Here is a 19,391-nt window from a genome sequence, read left to right as displayed (position 1 = left end):
GCTCCAGAACTGTTTAAATATGGTAGAGATAACACTTTTTTAAAAAGCCCAGAGGGAAGTACAGGCTCCTTGTTTTCACTTCTGTAAGAATTGGTACCCAGTGTTGCAGTCCCAGTTCTGCTTGTCTGTCCTAAAGGCCCTGAACTCCAGTCCCAGGAATGCAGCCTCACTACGCAGTTCCCACATACACATTCTTTTTGCATTTCCCATTTGCTGCAGAGAACAGGGTTGATTCTTAATCTACAAAGCAAAAAGTCTAATACAATTTGCCACACACAAGACTTCTCTAAAGTCCACTTCGCTTGCAATTCTAAATATCAAAATCCAAGCTAATTTAGAAATCCTCCAAGCAGAAGTGATTTTCCTTGCCGTTAGTAAGTACTTTTGTTTCTCTGATGCTGATTTTTAAACTTCTTGTAAGAACTTTAAGTCTGTCAACCATCAGTAGTATCTGCCAGACTGTGAAACCTCTTTTCTTAATGCTAATGTCATCATAGAAGTAATTTGCAAATTCTGGTATAGTATTTTAAGGCAAATAATTACAGCATGGATGTTAAATCAAAATATCTCAATTAAATAGGGTACTGATTCACTGTAATTGATTCCTCTTTACAATACATACATAAGTGAAATCAAATACAGAAGTCACAAATTCTGAAGTCAAATAGACATGTGCAATAGGTATTTTACCAGTGACCTTTAGTCACTGATAACCTGAAAAAAATAATGTTAAGTCTCGTTGCCTGGTTTTAAATGCTATAAAGTGTCAAAATTGAGTTTCCTACATGATTTGCCTCACAACCCTACCATACCCCACAACTGTTGCAATTTTCAGTTACGTGCTAGCACACTGCATATTTGTATCTGCCAGTAAAAGTTATTGTTGGACTCTTACAGGGGGATCCAGGAGACAAAGGGCCCCCAGGTCCTCCTGGAGCTGTTGGAACTCCGCTGCTTCCTATGAAAGGTTATCACTAGTTTCACCTTTCTGCCGCACAAAGTGTGTAGGACCTACTTTGCTGAGGTGTTTAAAAGTGATCACCAGGGATTCAGGGGACAGGATCATAAAATATCTTCCTCATGGCCACATTCTGTGTTTGTTTATGTCTCACTGATTTTACTGGAACTCCGTTAAACATACAAGTTTCAGATTAAATGTTTGCTGGAAATGTTCACTTTATGCATTCAGTCACAGCTAGATCTGTAGGACTATCCCTAGTTAGTGGATTTAAGCATGTTTAGGAAAAAGCTACGAAAAATAAGCCTGGGCTTGATAATGAATGGCAAATAAAAAAACTGGCATTCCCATTTGAATTTATAACTACTTGTTTCAGAATTGCCACAACACAGAATTTAGACTACAATTAAGCTTCCTATTGCATAGCAGGGGTGAAATCCTGGAACTTGTACTCCCAGCAGAATACCTATCAGTCTTATTACCTTCCTACCTAGACCTCAGGCTGGATTTTTATCATCTAGTTGGTGAAAAAGTGTGTGGGATTCTTACTTCATAGCAGGAGTCAGTAGGGGACAGCCAAGCTGGCTGCCTTGAAGGGATTTGTTTTGTCATCCTACTCTTGGGGAACTTGTATTATAAGAACATTTTAAGAGAACTTCTCACGATGATCCTGAAATAACCTCCTGATGTGCCCTGACAAACAGGCACAATATGAGATGTATTTTAAGTGCTACACGTGTTTATTTTGGGCAAACACTTCTGTGTTCTGCAATATGTAGCACAAAGATACGATACTGTGGAGTGATTAAGGCTAAAACATGTGCCCACAAAATGGGCAGGAATCCGTAGAAAAGTAACCAAATCCTCCCACCTTAAAATTAAATCATTTCACATTTTAAAATATTTCATAGACAAAACAAGTTCCTGTATTTTACTTTTTTGTAGTTCCCAAATTATGATTTCTATTGCAGTTTAATTTAGGTTTAAGCTGTCAACTGCTTAAGGTGTTCACGTGTTTTTATAATTCTGTGTAGGTGCACGAGGAGATCCTGGATTTCCAGGTCCTGCTGGTGATACCGGGTCAGTTGGACCAATTGGTCCTGCAGGCCTGCTAGGAAGACCAGGAGAGGATGGAATGAGTAAGTGAAGTACAGGATAAAATATGAACTGTGCAGCATGAGAGAAAGCAGCTAAAATAAATCTGGCCTTTTCTCTTGCATCAGCAAGTCACCAACTTGACTTTTTGACTTTACCTCTACAAAGAGGTAAAAAATACTAGCTCAGTAATCCATGGCCAAAAAAACCCCCAAATAGTACAAACAGAATATTAGGGATTATTAACACAATGCTACCATGCACTGTAAAACCATGATATGCCTGCATCTGGAGTGCTGTGCTCAAAACCTCTATTCTCCATCTCAAAGAGGTTCAAAAGGAAGGTGATAAGGATGATTTTGGTCTGTATAAGGAACTAGATTAACTGGGATGTCTGAAAATAAGATAATGGTAAGGAGGTAAAGCAGCATTTAAAGGTCTAAAGCCAGGAGGCTTTAGAATCCTGGAAAACCTAGAATTTTAGATTTAAGTCTTTGTTATATAGAAGCTCTTCTTCAAGATGGTACTTAGTGGTCTGTAATATCCTCCTTAATACATTGTAGTAATCACTACAGTGATGCTATGTAGGCCATATACCATTATTTTCTTTACAGGTCTGCCTGGCCTGCCAGGAGTAAGTGGGGCACCAGGACCTCAAGGTTTTCAAGGTGACCCTGGTATTCCTGGAGCAGGTGAATCAATCCCAGGAAGACCTGGATTTCCTGGACCACCAGGCCTACCAGGGAGGCCAGGAAGACAAGGCTTACCTGGACTACCCAGTAGGTTCAACAACAATTTATGTGGCAAGAATATAAGCCTGCATATTAACAGATTAATTGCCTACATCAGTCCTAAAAAAACAGAGGTGAAAAGTGCATTTTGGCAGATACATCCAACTTTACATGTGATGTAGAAAGCAAGTTTGTCCTATTAGTGGTCAGTCAATGAAATGTCAATGTTTGCACCATTTTCTGGGTGATTTAAACCCACAAAGTGGCATATATTAAAATTGTCTGTAAAAATATATCGCTCAAAGTTAAAAACACAGCAAAGTGGGGAGGAAACCCACCTCAGAATCTTTTAGCAAAGAAATGAGTCATAACATTCTACAGTGGAAAAAGGAAGTAATGGCAATGAAGAAACCCTGTCAGCATCAACTCTAGCAAAACTGATTCTTGTAGTATGATATAAAAACAACGATTTGTGAATTAGTTTGTAAGCTCTCCAGCCTTCCATGTGAGGATAACAAGATGAGGGAGAGGAGAACAGATCACCTGAGCTGTGGAAACAGACAACCTGATTTAACCTGGTTGTGCGATTTTTTTCAAAGGTATAATCTGTACAGAGAGAGGAATCCCTGGAGAACCTGGAGCAAAAGGTCAGACAGGCCTTCCAGGAAAAAAAGGTGAAAAAGGAGAAAAAGGTAAGCATGCCTGGATAGAAGCAATGAGACCTTGGAGAGATACATCAGACCTAAGTTTGCAAGTTTATGGTAACTTTGAGGATAAGGCCCATCAAAATCATGAGTTAAATGGAATGTTGATGCAGGGGCTTCAATGTCAGTAGAGTCATGTCAGTGCAGCAGTTATTCAGCAACATAAAAGAGACTGATGGTTTCACTCCTTTGAAGGCCATAGTGAGAAAAAATGGTCTGTGCACTAGTCACACAAATAAATAAACAGAACAGTGTTATTTTTTTATGTGTATTAATTTGCAACTGTTTCAGTGTAATTTTGATGCACTCACGTAGGAAATCAAGGCCTCTGCTCATGTAGTGCTGGTCCTCCTGGTGCCCGTGGTATTCAAGGACCTCCAGGTACTCAAGGAAAGAAAGGACAAATGGGATATCCTGGAAGACATGGAGAAAAGGGCGATCCAGGCTTATCTGGTGCAATGGGCTCACCAGGCCTCCCTGTGAGTAGATTTCATGAGCTTCAGTAAATAATATTTAAATTAAAAAATCTAAATGTATTTTATTTATTTAAACAAATATTATTGTTTATATTATAAGAAAATATAATAAATAAGTATAAATATAAATTAAAAATAATTGTTGTTGGATGACCTGCCATGCAGGGTAGAGTGGAGGAGAAGCAGTGGAAGAAACTTGGAAAACTATCTAAAAGTTGTATCTACTTTTGCTTCTTACAGTCTTGTTGGAGGATGCATTTCATTAGCTTTTACCTGATTTCCCATGCAACAGTGGGCACAGTTTTAAACTGAGGGACAGAATTCCATGCTGTGTTTTTGGGGTGGTCAGAAGGCTTAAGAAAGTGGGTGCATGTTTATCTTGTTTTGCTTTGACATGGTTTTACTTTAAGTTTTGAATACCCATTATTTTTCTTGAAAATATTGTAGGTGCACAAATTGCTCCATTGAAAAGGAATTTTCAGATATTTCTAAGGAAAGCACTTCCAGCAAAACCTTCAAGACAAAGAATTGCATTATGTTAGCAGGTCCAGATGAATTCTATGATTAAACAATCACCTGGGGTGGGGAGGTGGCCTGAAGAAAAAGTAGCCATTTATTTTATTCAGGCTTTTCAAGTAATTTTCCTTATTCCTTTTTTATAAATTAATTGAAAGGCTTAATTTATTTGATATGCTTACTTTATTTTATGATGCATTCTGAGCATAAACAGACTGTCACTCCCAGAGAGTCTGAAGGGCATTGCTATTTGTTGGTGTTTATCCCTTTGCTGCTACATATTACTTTATAATCTCCCAACTTCAGTCACTACACAAAGTTTGTTCTCCACAGGATCAGTCCATGCATCGATATTGAGAATGAAGCTGAAGTGGAATAAAAATTTTGCCCTTGATTTAATAGCTCTTAGAAGGAAAAATTACTATAGCCATCAAAATAGACCTTTTATTTGCTTGAATAGCTTCTTTATGATGTAAGAATTTCAAGTTCCTCAAGATAACAAGGAAACTGGTTCAGTTTATTGGCCTTTGTAGCCTTTTACTTGTGTAAATTTCACATGGTAAAATACATTTACCCACATGCTCTGTTGGAAGAACAGACCCTCACCAATGATGATATGCAAACTGCACTCTGCATGGAAAGCTGAGAGCATAAATCAGCATTAAAATATACAGAAGTACTTTGTTTCCACTCTAAACCTGTCAAGTCGTTGATTCTTCCAACAACAGCAGGTACCTAACTGGATGTATATAATTTTTTTTTATTGACAGCTTTATGGCCTTTCACTCAGCAAAAAAGCATCACTTACCTACTGCTGTGTTCACCTCTGGGAGAAAAGCCTCATCCAGCAGTCACAGCACCCTGGAGATTCCCTTCCTCTGTAGCCCAAGTAGATTATCCGTTGAAATCTACAGTGGGAAGAGTTTGTTAATTGTGTGCATCTTAATATTCTTGCATTTACAGCCACAGCTCTATACAGACCTGGACATGATTCTTCTAGCATTACCATTTCTTCCAGCTGTGTATCGGTGCATTTGGCAGAATCAGGCTGAAAAGGCCAGGTGCCTTTCACACACCTCTTTTAGACATCAAAAGAGACAAGTCTTTCCTTTTGGCATGGTACTTTAATTGGTCTGGGTTTGGGAAAACAATGCAAGAGCAAGAGATAGGTATCTCATTTTCCCCAGATTCTATCATTGATTCCTTGCTGGAGATGACTTTTTTTTTTTTCTTCCAATGGCAAGGGGACACCTGGATCTCCTGGACCACATGGTGAAAAAGGAGAAAAGGGTGATACAGGAAGAATTAGAATAAAAGGTAAACACACATTTTATCATTCACCTTTTTGTTCCTTATACAGTGCCCAGGCAATAGTGTGAGAAAACCATATTAATCTACTCTTGAATAAAGTAATTATTTAGTAAGTTACTGAAGCTTAGAGGTCATGTATACCCAAACTGCTTTCCTGGTACCAGCTTGTTAATTTTCTTATTGCTCAACACAAGATTGTGATTTTTACTCTATAGATGAGCCATAAAACAGTTAACAGCTTGCTATTACCATTAACAAACAACTTTTCATGTCATATGATCGACATTTAAGGTCTTACAGAAAGGTGTGTATAGCAAAGACCAAGCAGAATACAATTATTGTGAAAGCATGAAGAAAGAGTCTTGTAAAGAAGCTACCTCCTACAGTGTCCTATGCTGGTATTCCAGCTGCTATCACAACTTAAACTACCAACATTCTTCTTGGGAAAAACTGAAAGTCTCAATGGCTATTCAGCCTCCTGCTCCTATTTCTAAAAATTACTCTTCACCAAGTATTGAAGAGAAAAAATAGGGCACCATTTGTACAACTGAAATTTTAAAAAATAAATAGATCAAAACCTCTCCACAATTATGGTTGTGATTTGCAAAAGCAAAAGAAACAGAACAACAAATTACAGCAATCTGATGGCAAAGCTTAGTTAGAAAAGCTAAACTAATTATTCAGAAAAAAAACATTGTCCATCTTATTCATGAAAAGTTATCTTTGCTTTGGATGCTTGTGTTTGTTTACAGATGTTGGAGCAGGGCAAAACATTTGCTGTTTATTTTCAAAGGATTTATTGACACAGCAAAATGAGTTAGAAGTTTTTTTGTCCTTTATGCAAAAAATTACATTGTGATTAATATCACTGCAAGAGAAACCTAGGGTTTAAAAAAGAAAAACTTTAGGGAATATTAATGTAAATATTCTGCATCATGTGCCACTGCTACATCCTGATTTCACTGAAACAAAGAATAAAACTGACTAATTTAAATAGCAAAATGTTTCACTCTGTATGTAGCAGGAACAAAAGCCACATTCTTGTGGTGCTTGTAAATATGTCTGCAGAGAAACCAAGTTGTTTCATGAGGTGTCCTAACACCACACTGCCTTCCTAAGCCTAAAAAATCTCATTAAGGAAATGTGAATTCAAGAACTGGAATTTATACCAATATGATGAATAGTTACTCAGCCATGGACCTGATTCTTCTGCACATCTGCACAAAATAAAAACGAAATGTACTGAAAATATTATACTTCATTTTTTAAACATTGTTTTAAGGAATAAAAGGAGAAAGAGGTCCTACTGGAGTTCCAGGATTTCCAGGCCAAAGAGGTAATGATGGCAGAGATGGGGAACTAGGATTGCATGGGGAAAAAGGAGCTGAGGTATGTTTGACTTTCTCAGATAATTTTTTTTCCATTTCAGTTAATATATTGACTTATGAAAGAGCTAGCTACTTAATAAAAAATACTATTTCATCTCACATTCCCACAGATTAATCAGTTTTATAATTTTATGTTAGCCTTGATTAAAAAAAAAAAAATCATAGTTTGTATGTGTTGAAAAATTATTTCCTTGGAAGTATTACTGTTTATTTTGGTATTCCTGAATGTAATTTCTGCATATACTGTGTGCCAATGTTATGGGATCAGGAAGAAAAATTCAACAAGATCCTATCCTTTGTCCTGTTGTCTTTGAATATTTAAAACTATCGTGATCCTTGTAGTCACTCAATTGCAGAAGAGTTCTTTAACACAGCTTTCTATACTCAAACAGAGGTAAGAAATTCTGTCTTGTCACGTCTTATAAACATTTTATTTCCTTTAGGGTGATGCTGGACTATCATTGCCGGGTGATAAAGGGTTTCCTGGGGTCCCAGGACTTCCTGGGGTAAAAGGACAGATAGGATTACCTGGTCTGGGGCTTCCTGGCCCTCCAGGACTCAGAGGTAGCCCTGGAGACTTTGGTGATGCTGGCAGTGTTGGACCACCTGGCACAAAAGGCCAGAAAGGTAATTTTCAATGTTCACATGAAGAGCCATGATTGGTAGCATCCATTACAGTTTCACATGTATTATATACAGTGCTATTAATTTATAGTGAAAATCAATTTTGGCAAGCTCAGTGGGTCATGTGAAATTATGGCCACTGAGAGGTACAACACTGTCAGCAGTTAAGCAGCAGGCACTAGTGAGGGTATGAATTGCTAGGAGCCTTAAGCCTGCAAAGGGCCACTTGCACACCCTCAGAGGCATCATTTCCTGGAGTGAAGAGCACACCTGAGTGTAAAGATTTGCAAGGCAATTTGAAGGAGCAGGAAAACACAATTAGTACTTAAGGCTTGGACTGTTCTTTCGGTTATAAAAATTCCTCAAAGATCTACACTAATAGCAATATGTATGAACCAGAAACATACACAAAATTGAGATAAAAAGATAACTTCTTTCTTGCAACAAGACAATTGTAAAGACAAATTTCTGCTGTAAGTTAAAAAAATACCTGTTTCTACAGAACACAACTGCCTTACAACAATTAGAATAATTACTGAGATTCAATACAAAATAGGTGTCAAAAGTATATTTTAAGATTCTTCAAACCTTAATACAGAAATAATGAACATAAGCAGTCCCTTCTCTTTAGCTTTGCACAGCTGGTTGATTACTTCCACAGAAATACTACAGTAAATTTTCAGACTCCATTTATTCTCAAAACAAACAGGTCAGCTTTTTTCTCCCTCTGGCTTCAGGTGAGACTGTCTTCATTACAGTACCATACCCTGGAAATCCAGGTCCTCCAGGTTATAAAGGTGTTCAAGGTATGTTGACAGACGGGAGAATTTTTGGTTTTAATTGAAATGGTGTTTTAAGAAGATTATAATTTAAAAAAAGAAGCTATCCTAAAAATCATAGAATGGTTTGGGTCAGAAGGGACCTTAAAGATCATGTAGTTCCACCCCCCCTGCATGGGCAGGGGCACGTCCCACCAGACCAGGTTGCTCAAAGAGACACTATTCTAGTTTTTCAACAGAGACATGTCTCTAAGTGTAAAACTACAAATACACATTACCTAACAGAACCAAGAACAATTGCAGTTTGCATTATCAAAAGGTGTGTGGGCTGCATCATGGAAATGGCTAAATAAAGGTAGCTTGAAACACTGTCCTAGCTCAATTAAAATGCATGAGAGAGTCTATAAAAGATACAGATTGAGTCAGATAAGATCTAGAATATGTGCATCTGGATACCAGGGAAAAAAAAGGGCTGCAAGGCAAGATATGCTGCAAGTCTGTAATTTCTAAAACAAGTCTGTAATTTCTATGCTCATGGCAGTTGCAATTGAGCCCTAAAATTTGAATACTTATTACCATTACTTCAACTTGTTCAACTTAATTTAAATTCAATTAAGTCATCCAGGAACTGACAAAATGTTTCTTATTATCATCTGCAAAACACTTGAAATACACCAGAAAACCCTGATCAGAACAAATGGACATACTGGATTTGCAAGCTTCTTAGTATGGTATTATGCAGCTCCCCAGCATCAGTATTGTGGGTGGTAGCTAAAATTTATAGACATGAAAGAACAGGGATTGAGCTCATCTGCAACATTCCAGAAGCAGCCTGTAACACAGGATAATACAACAATTTGAGTTGGTCAATCATTAGGTTAATATTGTTGTTCTGTAACATTAAAACATTATAGGAGATTTTTAAAAACTTATTTACTCTGGTGATTTGCAGTTTCTGTAGTTTACAGATTAGGGAAGAAGTCCATTTAGAAAACCAGCAGCCACACATTTGGTTGTGACTTGTGTGGTGGCTTTTGCCCAAAATTTCAGAAACAAATGAAATCCACTTCTGTTCAAAGCACAGATTTGCTATGGGATAAAGACACATTACTGCTTCCTTAGGTCACAAATTTTAGAGCTCTGTCAGTTTTTTTACATAGTTTCTTTTTCCAGGACCAAAGGGTTTGAAAGGACTCCCCGGTCGTCCTGGACCAAACGGCTTTGATGGACAAAAAGGCTATCGAGGCAGGCCAGGAGCAGGAATCCCTGGGCCAGAAGGTGAATTGTGCTTTTCTTAATCCAGGAGACCTGCTGGTCAAGCTGTAATTCACACATGTATGTAAGGAAGCTTCCACAGTAGAACAGAATAGGAAACACATTTCATGAAAGCTAATGGAAGAACAATCTTTACCAGTTTCCCATTCTTTCCTCAAGCATTACAGGTGCTGCAATAACCCAAAGTTCAGTGTCCAGAGAGGAAATACTCTCAGAAAACTGTGAATAATGAATACAATTTTAGAAAAGAGACTGACCTGGACAAGAGTTACAGTACACAAGATAGATTCTGTCTCAAAGAAAAGTAGTCACTTCCCACAGGAATAATTACCTCCTTCAATTCTCATGTATCACTAGTTGTAAACAAAAAACCTGACATTTAATGTATTATATTTTTCTTTGCAGAGTGATAATTTAATTCTGGTTAAATGTGCATTATAATATTCAACAGTTTTGGAAAAAAACAACAGCTATTCAAATTTAAAAATCATATCAACAGGCTTTCGGGGCAAAGTTGGTGATCCTGGCGATGAAGGCGAAAGAGGATCTACAGTTGATGGTAAACATGGCCCTCCAGGTCCACCTGGCATGGATGGTCTGAAAGGTGTTCCAGGTGATACTACATATGGTCCTCCAGGAATCTCAGGCAACAGGGGACTACCAGGACCCCCTGGGGCACAAGGAGCAAGGGGTGATCCAGGGATTCCTGGACTTCGAGGTATGAGCCAGCTTTTATGAAGCATTTCCATGTGTTGAAAGGAGAAAATCTTAGGAAAGTCTGTCCAGATTCAGATAAAACTCACTTTTACCTGGATCCATCATGGTGGTGGTGAATGGTACACCCTATTTTTATAGTTAAGGTTGATCAGCCATGTGAGGAGACCTGGACTACAGGGAGGGAGAGATACCTTTCCCCAGTGTATGGAGTAACTGTGCAGCTTCCTGTTCTTAGTACTGTTACTTGCTGCCTCGTGCCCATCTGTGCTTTGGGCCTCCTGCTCCACCACACAGACAGTCCCTGCCTCATGCTGCTTACTCTAATCTGAAGAGACTGGCAAAAGGTAAGAGAATACTCAGGGAGAGAGGAGTGAATTTCTTTGCCCAGATTTCCATGATACAATCCTCAATATCTTGGGCACTACGCTCCTCATTTCTGCAGGGGAGATTTGCTGGTTGCAGCAGACAGATGTCTCAGCAGTGCCAATTCCTTCCCACCTCTTGCAGATACTGCTCTGCCTTTTCATAGGTCTTCCTTTTGCCTGTCCCTAAGCAGACACACACACCCTTTTTGTGCAGGGAACACCTATAGAACTGACCCCAGTGCTGGGTAGCCGGTGCATCAGGAGCTACTGGTTTGTACCATAAAGTCATCCTTACCTATAGTTGAGAGTTCAATTTGTATTTGTTCCTTAAAGAAGCTTCCCACAAAAGCCAGCTCTAAATTGCAGAAAAGCATCAGTTTTCCAAACTTTGCAAACACTAGAGGATAAGATATTACACAAACTGACCATGTATATTTAAAAAGTAGAGTTAGGAATTCTGAGGGTTGGTGAGTAATGTAAAGAAAACATTTTCCAATGTGTTTGTTTGGGGTTTTTTTCCAGGACAGCCTGGTACCCCAGGATTTCCAGGTGTCAAAGGTTTTAGAGGCCCAGAAGGTGATATAGGAGCACCAGGCTGTCCAGGCTTCCCTGGCCCACCATGTGACACAGGCGTACCAGGGCCACCAGGACGCAGAGGTGTCACAGGCTTGCCAGGACCTCAAGGTACACAACACCCATCAGGTTGCCTCACAGCTCTAAGCTTTGTGCACCTTTTCTAGCAGACTTAATCACATTATTTTTGTGGCTGGCATGACAAATATTTCTATGGGGGCTGTTCTTTGGTGGGGGTGTACATTGTTTTGTATGTATAGGAATGTATAGTGTGCATCTCAGATGTATCTCAACTCTCCTTCCTCTCCCATACTGTTCCTCAACTGGATAAATCAGTCTGTTTGCTGTCAGGTAATAAAAAGAGTTCTCTTATTTTGTTGTGCTGTGTAACTTAACCAAGGCTCCTGTCCCTACTGTGATACTTTAATCATCCTTATGTTTAAATGGAAGTGTTATTTAGGGAGAGCTAGAAGACATATGTGTCAAATTATTTACTAATTATCAGAGTTTTTTCAGAAGACACTTCTACTGCTATATCTCTCACAGAAGAAATACAAGAAAGTAAACATTCAGGTGAAAACTGTAGACAGAGTAGACACGCCAGCATCATAGCAAAGTTTCCAAGTTTTGCCATGGTTGATGATATTCACACTTATACCAAAATCTATCACTTTCTACTTTTTTAGATACAGATACTGAACACTTTTCTTCCATTTACATACATAAATTAAGTATCTTTTTCTCAGGCTTACCAGGCTTTAAAGGTCAGAGAGGAGACAGGGGCCTAGCTGGGCCACCCGGCATCAAAGGTATCAAAGGATCTCCTGGCTCCCAAGGTCCGCCAGGTCCTCCAGGCTCCCAAGGACTTCCAGGGCTTCCAGGCAGTAAAGGACCACCTGGTTTCCCAGGACAAACAGGTATGTTAAATATCTTGCAAACCACCTCAGCTATAACTTTGCTTGTAGACGGAGTTATTTCTACTGCTCAAGCTAGGAAGGACTTTGCACTTTTCTTGCTCTTCCAGCTTCAAGACTAAGACCCTGCAGCAGGGTCGAGGCAGCAACAATAGCATCCCTTTGCTTTCTTTTCATAAAACCAAAGGGATGGAAGTAGCTTGATGCATCTCGTTGCATCCTGGTGCATTAGTTATTTTACAACACCAACATATTTCCATGTATTATTCCCTATTTGTAATAGGCTGTTGTTAAATATGCTATAATAGATACAGTATACTTTTTATTACATCCAGACTGTCTCCTTTACTGATGCCATCTGATGGTATGCTGATGAGTAAGTGGAGAAATAGCTTCACATTATGTCTAATACTTATAAAAAATGTGATCTTGGTCCTAGATCATCACTGGCTAATGGGCAAACAGTCTGAGTAACTATACCAAAATCCTATTGCCCCGTGTCTGTCATCTGGACAGCAGGAGTCGTGATTTCCAGTAGCTACAGGCAAAAACAGGTGGTGTCTTAGGTAACACACTGTATTTAAGATGCCTTGGGGATAGCTGCTTTAGCAGTAAGTGCAGCCTAAATATCCAGGAGGTGGCAGCAGGGAAAGGGAAGATGTTTGCATGCTTCAAGGCAATCTGGATTTCAAGACAAGTTTGATCTTGGTATGAAGCCATGCTCCAGCTCTGGCTTCACTGATTTCCTAAGGAGTCCTTCTAAACTTCCTGCCTTTTGCTTTATACTCTTCCTTAGAATATGGCAGCAACAGCATAGCAGACTGAATGTGTAAATAAAGCATTTAATATTACCAGGAGGCAAAGGGATTCAAGGACCCCAGGGATTGCCAGGATTTCCAGGAACACAAGGCCCAATGGGAATCTCTGGTGTAAAAGGTGAAGAAGGAAAAATGGGTCCACCTGGACCTAGTGGAGAATGTGGGGATATGGGAATAAAAGGTTTGTAAAAATCCACTTCACTCTGTAGTTATGTTACTGCTATGTTTGGTTTTGTTACTACTGTGTTAATATAGTTACTTTTTCTTCTTGTTATAGGAATATATTCACTTCTGTTTTCAGAGGTACTAAATACAGACACCTCAGTTACGAATGCATAATGAAAAAGAAAAACAAATTCCTCTCAGATCAATCGGTGCATTTACACTAAATCAAACACTAAGATCACTTAAACAAACCTACCTTGAATTTTGTCCTGAACACATCTGAAACTTTTGATTTTTCAAGTTTTCATCACTTTTCTCTGTTCTACAATCTATGAAAAACACACATGAAAAAAAATATCTCTAAGTATTAATACAGGAAGGAGAACAACCATCCCCAGGGTGCAATCACAGACAATGCACTGGAGTGGACAATAAAATTGCCATCTTTCATGTTCCAGACAAGCAGGGAATAATTCTGATTTAACATCACCTGTGTTACTACTGAATTAACTAAGAGCAAGAGAAGGATAATAAATTCTGTTAGCAGTGAGCCTGCTGAAACAATTGAGAATGTACTTATATTTCATATGTTTGGTTCAAAGGTGAAAAAGGGCCTCCAGGAGACAGTGGCTACATTAGCATCCGTCTTGAGAAAGGACAAAAGGGGGATCCAGGGTTTCCTGGTGAGAACGGAATTAGAGGTGAAAAAGGTAAGTTCATAAAATAAAGCCCTGCATACCCACACACTCCTCTGGTATCCATCACTCCTAGCTGCAGTATCATCCAGCAGCCTTATTGTGTTTATAGATCCTTCCACTAGCAGGCTGATTTCTTTGGACAATTATTAAGGCAATACACAAAGCATGCAGGCAAAGCCATATTCAAAATAAGTGTCAGATAATGGCTTGACTACATTGGTCATTGTCTTGTTGTGCAATTAACTTCAGGTGAAAAAGGCAATACTGGTTTCAGAGGCACTCCGGGATTTCCAGGAAAGAGTGGTGTCCCAGGACTGCCAGGTGACCATGGTGACACTGGACTGATGGGGTTTCCAGGACCACAGGGTTTCCCAGGACCTAAGGGCTCTAGAGGAATTACAGGTTTTCAAGGACAACCAGGTGACCAGGTAAACTGAAAGTGGTAATGAAATGTGCTGGACTTTGCCATTGTCTCCATCCTCCAAGAAATATGATGAAGGGTACTTCTACTGTACCTACCCATTAGATGTTTCTCCAGAGAAGAGACTGTCAGTATAATAGGAAAGGTAAATTCCTTAAAGCAACACTTCAACGCTTTCATTACATTTTAGCAGGAACTGTAGTCAAAGGGCCTCTCCTCTGGCTGTATGTTGTAATTCTGTTACGTTGCCACTTGGTGGAAGTCCAGGCCACACTGCACTAATTAGGGGGGGGACAAACTGGACACACCAGCAAGTCTTTAACATGATCCTTAAGAACAGATTGACAACTCACTTCCTGCAGAGATCATACCACAGCAGCAGCACAAGTATGGAATGAATTATCTAGCTGCTGCTTCATGTTATGCTACGTGGAGCAGCCAAGCTAAGAGAGAAGTTTTCTGTGCCCATACTGTCAACTTGTACCAAACAGAACCCAGACAAGGAATAGAGCTCAAGAACAACAGACCAGCACATACATCATACAGATATATAGTAAAAATTCTTCCCTGGCTTGTATGCTAAGTGGACAGGTAGTAAGATTACACAAAGCATAAAGCACAACTGTTTCTTGGGTAAATGAACATATCTTTTTTTGGCTTGTCTTTTCTTATATTTCTGTGAAGAGATAATCTGTGCTTTGCTGATTATAGGTCATTATTCAAAGGGCAAAATAAAGAAATCTTCACATTTGTACTGTTACCTCACAAAATATTTCTGGTTAATGTTTATAGTAGATTTTGCATAACATACAACAATATTTGGTACATATTTATGGTACCTTTTAAATCAAATTACTCAAGCCATCTGTGGGAAGTTTAAGCTGTTCAAGCCAAGAGTTAGCATTGACTATAAGAGCAAAAATTCAGAATTATAAGCAAGTCTAACCTACAGTTTCTTGGAAGTGTTAATGGTCAGTGTTAGACAAGCAACAAAGCTCAGTTGCGCTTAAGACAGAGTTTCGCAATTCAATATTGATTGCTGGTCTGTTTACCAGTGGTAAGGGAACCAAATGCTCTTATACATCAGTCCTGCTACACATCATACAACAAACATTTTTATTTTTGTTTTTCAAAATATCAGGGGGACATTGGCTCACCAGGAATCCCTGGAAATCCAGGACTGACTGGCCCAAAAGGATCTAAAGGTAATGAGTTTGTATCAACATGATTTTGAAAAGAATAATATTGTTAGGAAGTATATGCTCTGATAGTGGTGAGTACTCACTAGAAAAGGAAAAACAAGTCAGAAGTGCAAATTTTAAAAACATTAATGTAATTAGAAAGTCATCTGACTTACCTGAAGGCAAAATTTGCACTTTAATGTATTCCTTAGAAAACAGGATTTACTAATTTGGAAGACAAACACAAAAATCCACTCTTATGGATCTGGAAAATTTACCAAATCAGAGAGAAAGAAAATGCAACCATTTATGGTATTATAGTATTGTATTACACATACAGAGTTTCTAAAGTATTCCAACATAATTTAGAATTTCTTTTATATCACTTATTTTCTAGTGTTTTCCACACTACGATTTCTGAATTCTTGGAACTTCTGAAAGTGTAATATAACAAATCAGGCAGAGTTCATGCCCACATATGCAAAATTATTCAGTTAAAAATAAAGTTTCACACTGTTTTTTACATAGGTAGAGATTACTCTGAAAAGATATCTATAATATTTAACGTTTTAAAAAGTGTTTCAAAAAAACACTAAATGGTGTCATCCATGATATTCCAAATTTAATTGAAGCAGAATTTCATTACTAATAACAAAATTAAACCATTGCCTGGAAAAAAAACATTAAGGGGAAAGGAGAAATTATTTTCTCAGTTACATTTGCCATTCCTTCAAAAATTCAAGACCTGCTCAGCCAGAGATTATATTCGCTCAATAAAAGTAAAGACCAATACTCAGTATAAAGAAAACACTTGAAAACAAACTTACTGGAAAAGTTATCCTTAAAACTAAAGTAGGAAATAGCCAGTAAATGTGGGGATTGCTATGGCAGGGAATTTCTAGCAGCACTTGAACTCTGTATTTCCTTTTAACTCTTCCCAGCAAAAACAGACAGTGCAGCTGGAGACAGCATGAATAGGTAGGAAAAGGTCAGACATTTGTACAAAGGTGAAATTGCTTGGAATTATTGATTGTGATAAACAGGAATTTCAGCACAGACAGAAAGAAGGTGTGCTGGCTTAGTATCCCCAGATATTCCCTGAAAGATCTTTACTAAGTAAATAGACTCAAGCTGTATTGATTTTGCACAGCCTCACAAACCTAAGGAGTTCTTTTTGTTTAATAAAGTGTCCTAGGGAATTTATACAACATCTTTTATTTTCAGTATTTGCTGTCAGTAGTGGGAAAGTTCCCATGATTTGGGAGGTGGGATGGGCTTTTTTCATTATGGTAAATGTACTTGAATTCTGCCAGGAGTCACACTAAACATAAACTGAGTGAGTTAGTACGTCAAGATGGGCTGAGCTGGCAGATAATTTTATGTGCCAAAGCTTTTTTCATTCTGTGTTCTCTGAGTCTTTTATAGCTGTTAATATCTATGAGTAAATGCTCTGATCTTACAACATTGTCCACCTTTGTTTTTTATGGATGAAAAGTATACTTGTATGAAATTAAAGTCATTGTAACTCAACAGGCAAGACAGGTGACCCAACTCCTCTGCTTGGTAGGCATGGTCGAAAAGGGCCTCCCGGAGATCCAGGATCACCAGGTACCTCTGTCTGATTAAAGAAAAAACTGGACTTAAGAACTTGGTTTCTCTTAAGTTCTGTAAGTGGAGAGAGTGCTCCATTTCCTGTGCCTATTTGGTGATACTCTCTACAGTTATAAGCCCAGGGACTGAGAGGCATGGCAACATGCAATGTGGCTAGCATGAAGCTGGGAGGTAGAGTCTGCTGTTGTCTTAGTAGAGCACCAATGAACATACTTGCCAGAATAAAACCTAGCCTGCCTATATCTTGCTAGCAGTTTCTGTTCTCTCAGGTATCACCAGAGAGATCACTATAATTCCTTGCTAATAAAGAGATACAAGGATCTGAAGTGTATTAATAAAATCCTTTTTTTACTCCAGAAACCCTTTCCTGATCTTTTAAAATTTTTAAACTTATAAAGAGTTGAACAGGGAACTTAAAACAAATAAATGCTAGATTTTTTTAATTTTATTTTTTTTTCCAAGGACTTTGTGGATTCCCAGGAGAAAAGGGTTCACCAGGTATCCAAGGGCAACCTGGAAGACCAGGATCCAAGGGTGACCCTGGATACCCAGGAATACCTGGACTTCCAGGTAATGCCAACATTTTTTTAAAAGTGCCATGTAACAGCTCATAAGTGATATGGAACAGGAAATTGCAGCTGAGGAGAAACCTCTGTGGAGGAGGCTAAAGAAATCTGAGATCATGTGAAGGCTTGTACTGAAAGCTATTTCAGTACCTGTAGACAGCATCAGTAGTCTGCTCAATCTTGGAGAGCAAGATCCATCAGTTCTTCATACATTCCCAGACACATTCAGGTACCTCTGATTGATGCAGCGTGTCACACAGCATGAAGGAAAAAAAAAAATCAGTTTAATAGATTTTCATCTTCACAGATTATTTTTTCCCCCACTCTCAGGAGCTACAGGTCCTCAGGGATTGCCAGGAGAACCTGGAGAAAAAGGGAAACATGGAATTCTGGGACCTCCAGGATTGCAAGGATTACCTGGACCCCAAGGCAGAAAAGGTAAACACTACACAGTGCAGCTCTACTGGTAAGGTAAAGGCACCAGACATAAATACCCTCTAAGTAGTGAAAACAGAAAAGGCTTGTGAGCATAATTTTGGTTCTGTATCCTCTTAAACAACTAGATTAATTAAACTAGTTCCCATCACCTTTGGAAAGTAACAAAATTTCAACCTCAGAAAATTGGGCTACAATCAAAAATGAGTAAGGAAGGTAGAAGCAGATTCTGGTTCAGCTGATGTAACTGACAGAAGTTAATAAAGAAAAGGAGTTTGCAGTAATTCGGATGTTTCACTTCCACTTCAATTATGCTGTCTTCTACCTTTTCACCATGGAGTGCCACTGTTACTCTACAAAACCATCTGACTGCTACTGACTGCTTTTTTCCTTACAAATTTGATTTAACAAACTGTAGTAAGATAACTTGGGTTGGTGTGGGAAACTGTTCTTTTCTTCCCCACGTAAGTCTAAACTTTGTTGTGGGTGTTTGTTTTTTCCTTCAAAAAATGATTTTTGGTGGATTGAATATAGAGATGTTTTTTCCAAATCCTAATTTATGCTTCTCAAAATGATTATTGTGTTTAGATTGAACAGCAGTTCATCTATACATTTGTTTTGTTGAACAACATGATTGACTTTTACTATACTCAGAATGATATATTGAAATTGTAAGTTACATTAATACTTCACAAAGAAAGGTATCAACTATGTACTTTGCATCCTCTCTGTTATAGTGTGCTTCATAACCAGTTCCTGGACAAGAATACTACTATCAGTGACCCATAAAACAGAAATCATAGTAAAGTAACACTTGGGGCTATAATAAATGGTTAGAGAGGACAATAGATTCACTTTTTCAAATTCAGTCTAAGGAAAAATTTAGATTTCTTATAAACTACTGAAAATTTAAACAAAAAATGAAAACCATTTATGATTGCTTCCAGTAAATAAGTGGTGCCAATTTAAACTGTCATGACAGATTCCTTGCTGATGCATAATCTACACAAGAACATTTAATTGTTGTAATTTTCAATGAATGCTGTTGCTAGCATTAGAAGTGAAATGGT

At 38.4% G+C, this 19,391-nt stretch overlaps 1 protein-coding gene across 1 annotated transcript in view; it reads left to right on the top strand.

Annotated features, from left to right (window-relative positions):
* Window positions 1–19,391, top strand: part of COL4A4 (collagen type IV alpha 4 chain) — a 63,388-nt gene that overhangs the window by 29,271 nt on the left and 14,726 nt on the right. Inside the window, exons 17-36 of the mRNA XM_051626504.1 lie at window positions 898–967; window positions 1,993–2,097; window positions 2,668–2,832; window positions 3,384–3,476; window positions 3,804–3,967; window positions 5,725–5,797; window positions 7,074–7,180; window positions 7,623–7,806; window positions 8,541–8,609; window positions 9,756–9,860; window positions 10,357–10,575; window positions 11,462–11,623; window positions 12,259–12,429; window positions 13,282–13,425; window positions 14,012–14,119; window positions 14,357–14,535; window positions 15,670–15,733; window positions 17,243–17,317; window positions 17,783–17,890; window positions 18,217–18,324. Of these exons, the coding sequence (XP_051482464.1) occupies window positions 898–967; window positions 1,993–2,097; window positions 2,668–2,832; window positions 3,384–3,476; window positions 3,804–3,967; window positions 5,725–5,797; window positions 7,074–7,180; window positions 7,623–7,806; window positions 8,541–8,609; window positions 9,756–9,860; window positions 10,357–10,575; window positions 11,462–11,623; window positions 12,259–12,429; window positions 13,282–13,425; window positions 14,012–14,119; window positions 14,357–14,535; window positions 15,670–15,733; window positions 17,243–17,317; window positions 17,783–17,890; window positions 18,217–18,324 (2,473 nt within the window). The remainder of the gene's footprint in view (window positions 1–897; window positions 968–1,992; window positions 2,098–2,667; window positions 2,833–3,383; window positions 3,477–3,803; window positions 3,968–5,724; window positions 5,798–7,073; window positions 7,181–7,622; window positions 7,807–8,540; window positions 8,610–9,755; window positions 9,861–10,356; window positions 10,576–11,461; window positions 11,624–12,258; window positions 12,430–13,281; window positions 13,426–14,011; window positions 14,120–14,356; window positions 14,536–15,669; window positions 15,734–17,242; window positions 17,318–17,782; window positions 17,891–18,216; window positions 18,325–19,391) is intronic.

Source organism: Apus apus, chromosome 8, assembly GCF_020740795.1.
Source record: "Apus apus isolate bApuApu2 chromosome 8, bApuApu2.pri.cur, whole genome shotgun sequence".
Lineage (NCBI taxonomy): Eukaryota > Metazoa > Chordata > Aves > Apodiformes > Apodidae > Apus > Apus apus.
This window is presented reverse-complemented; position numbering and strand designations above follow the sequence as displayed.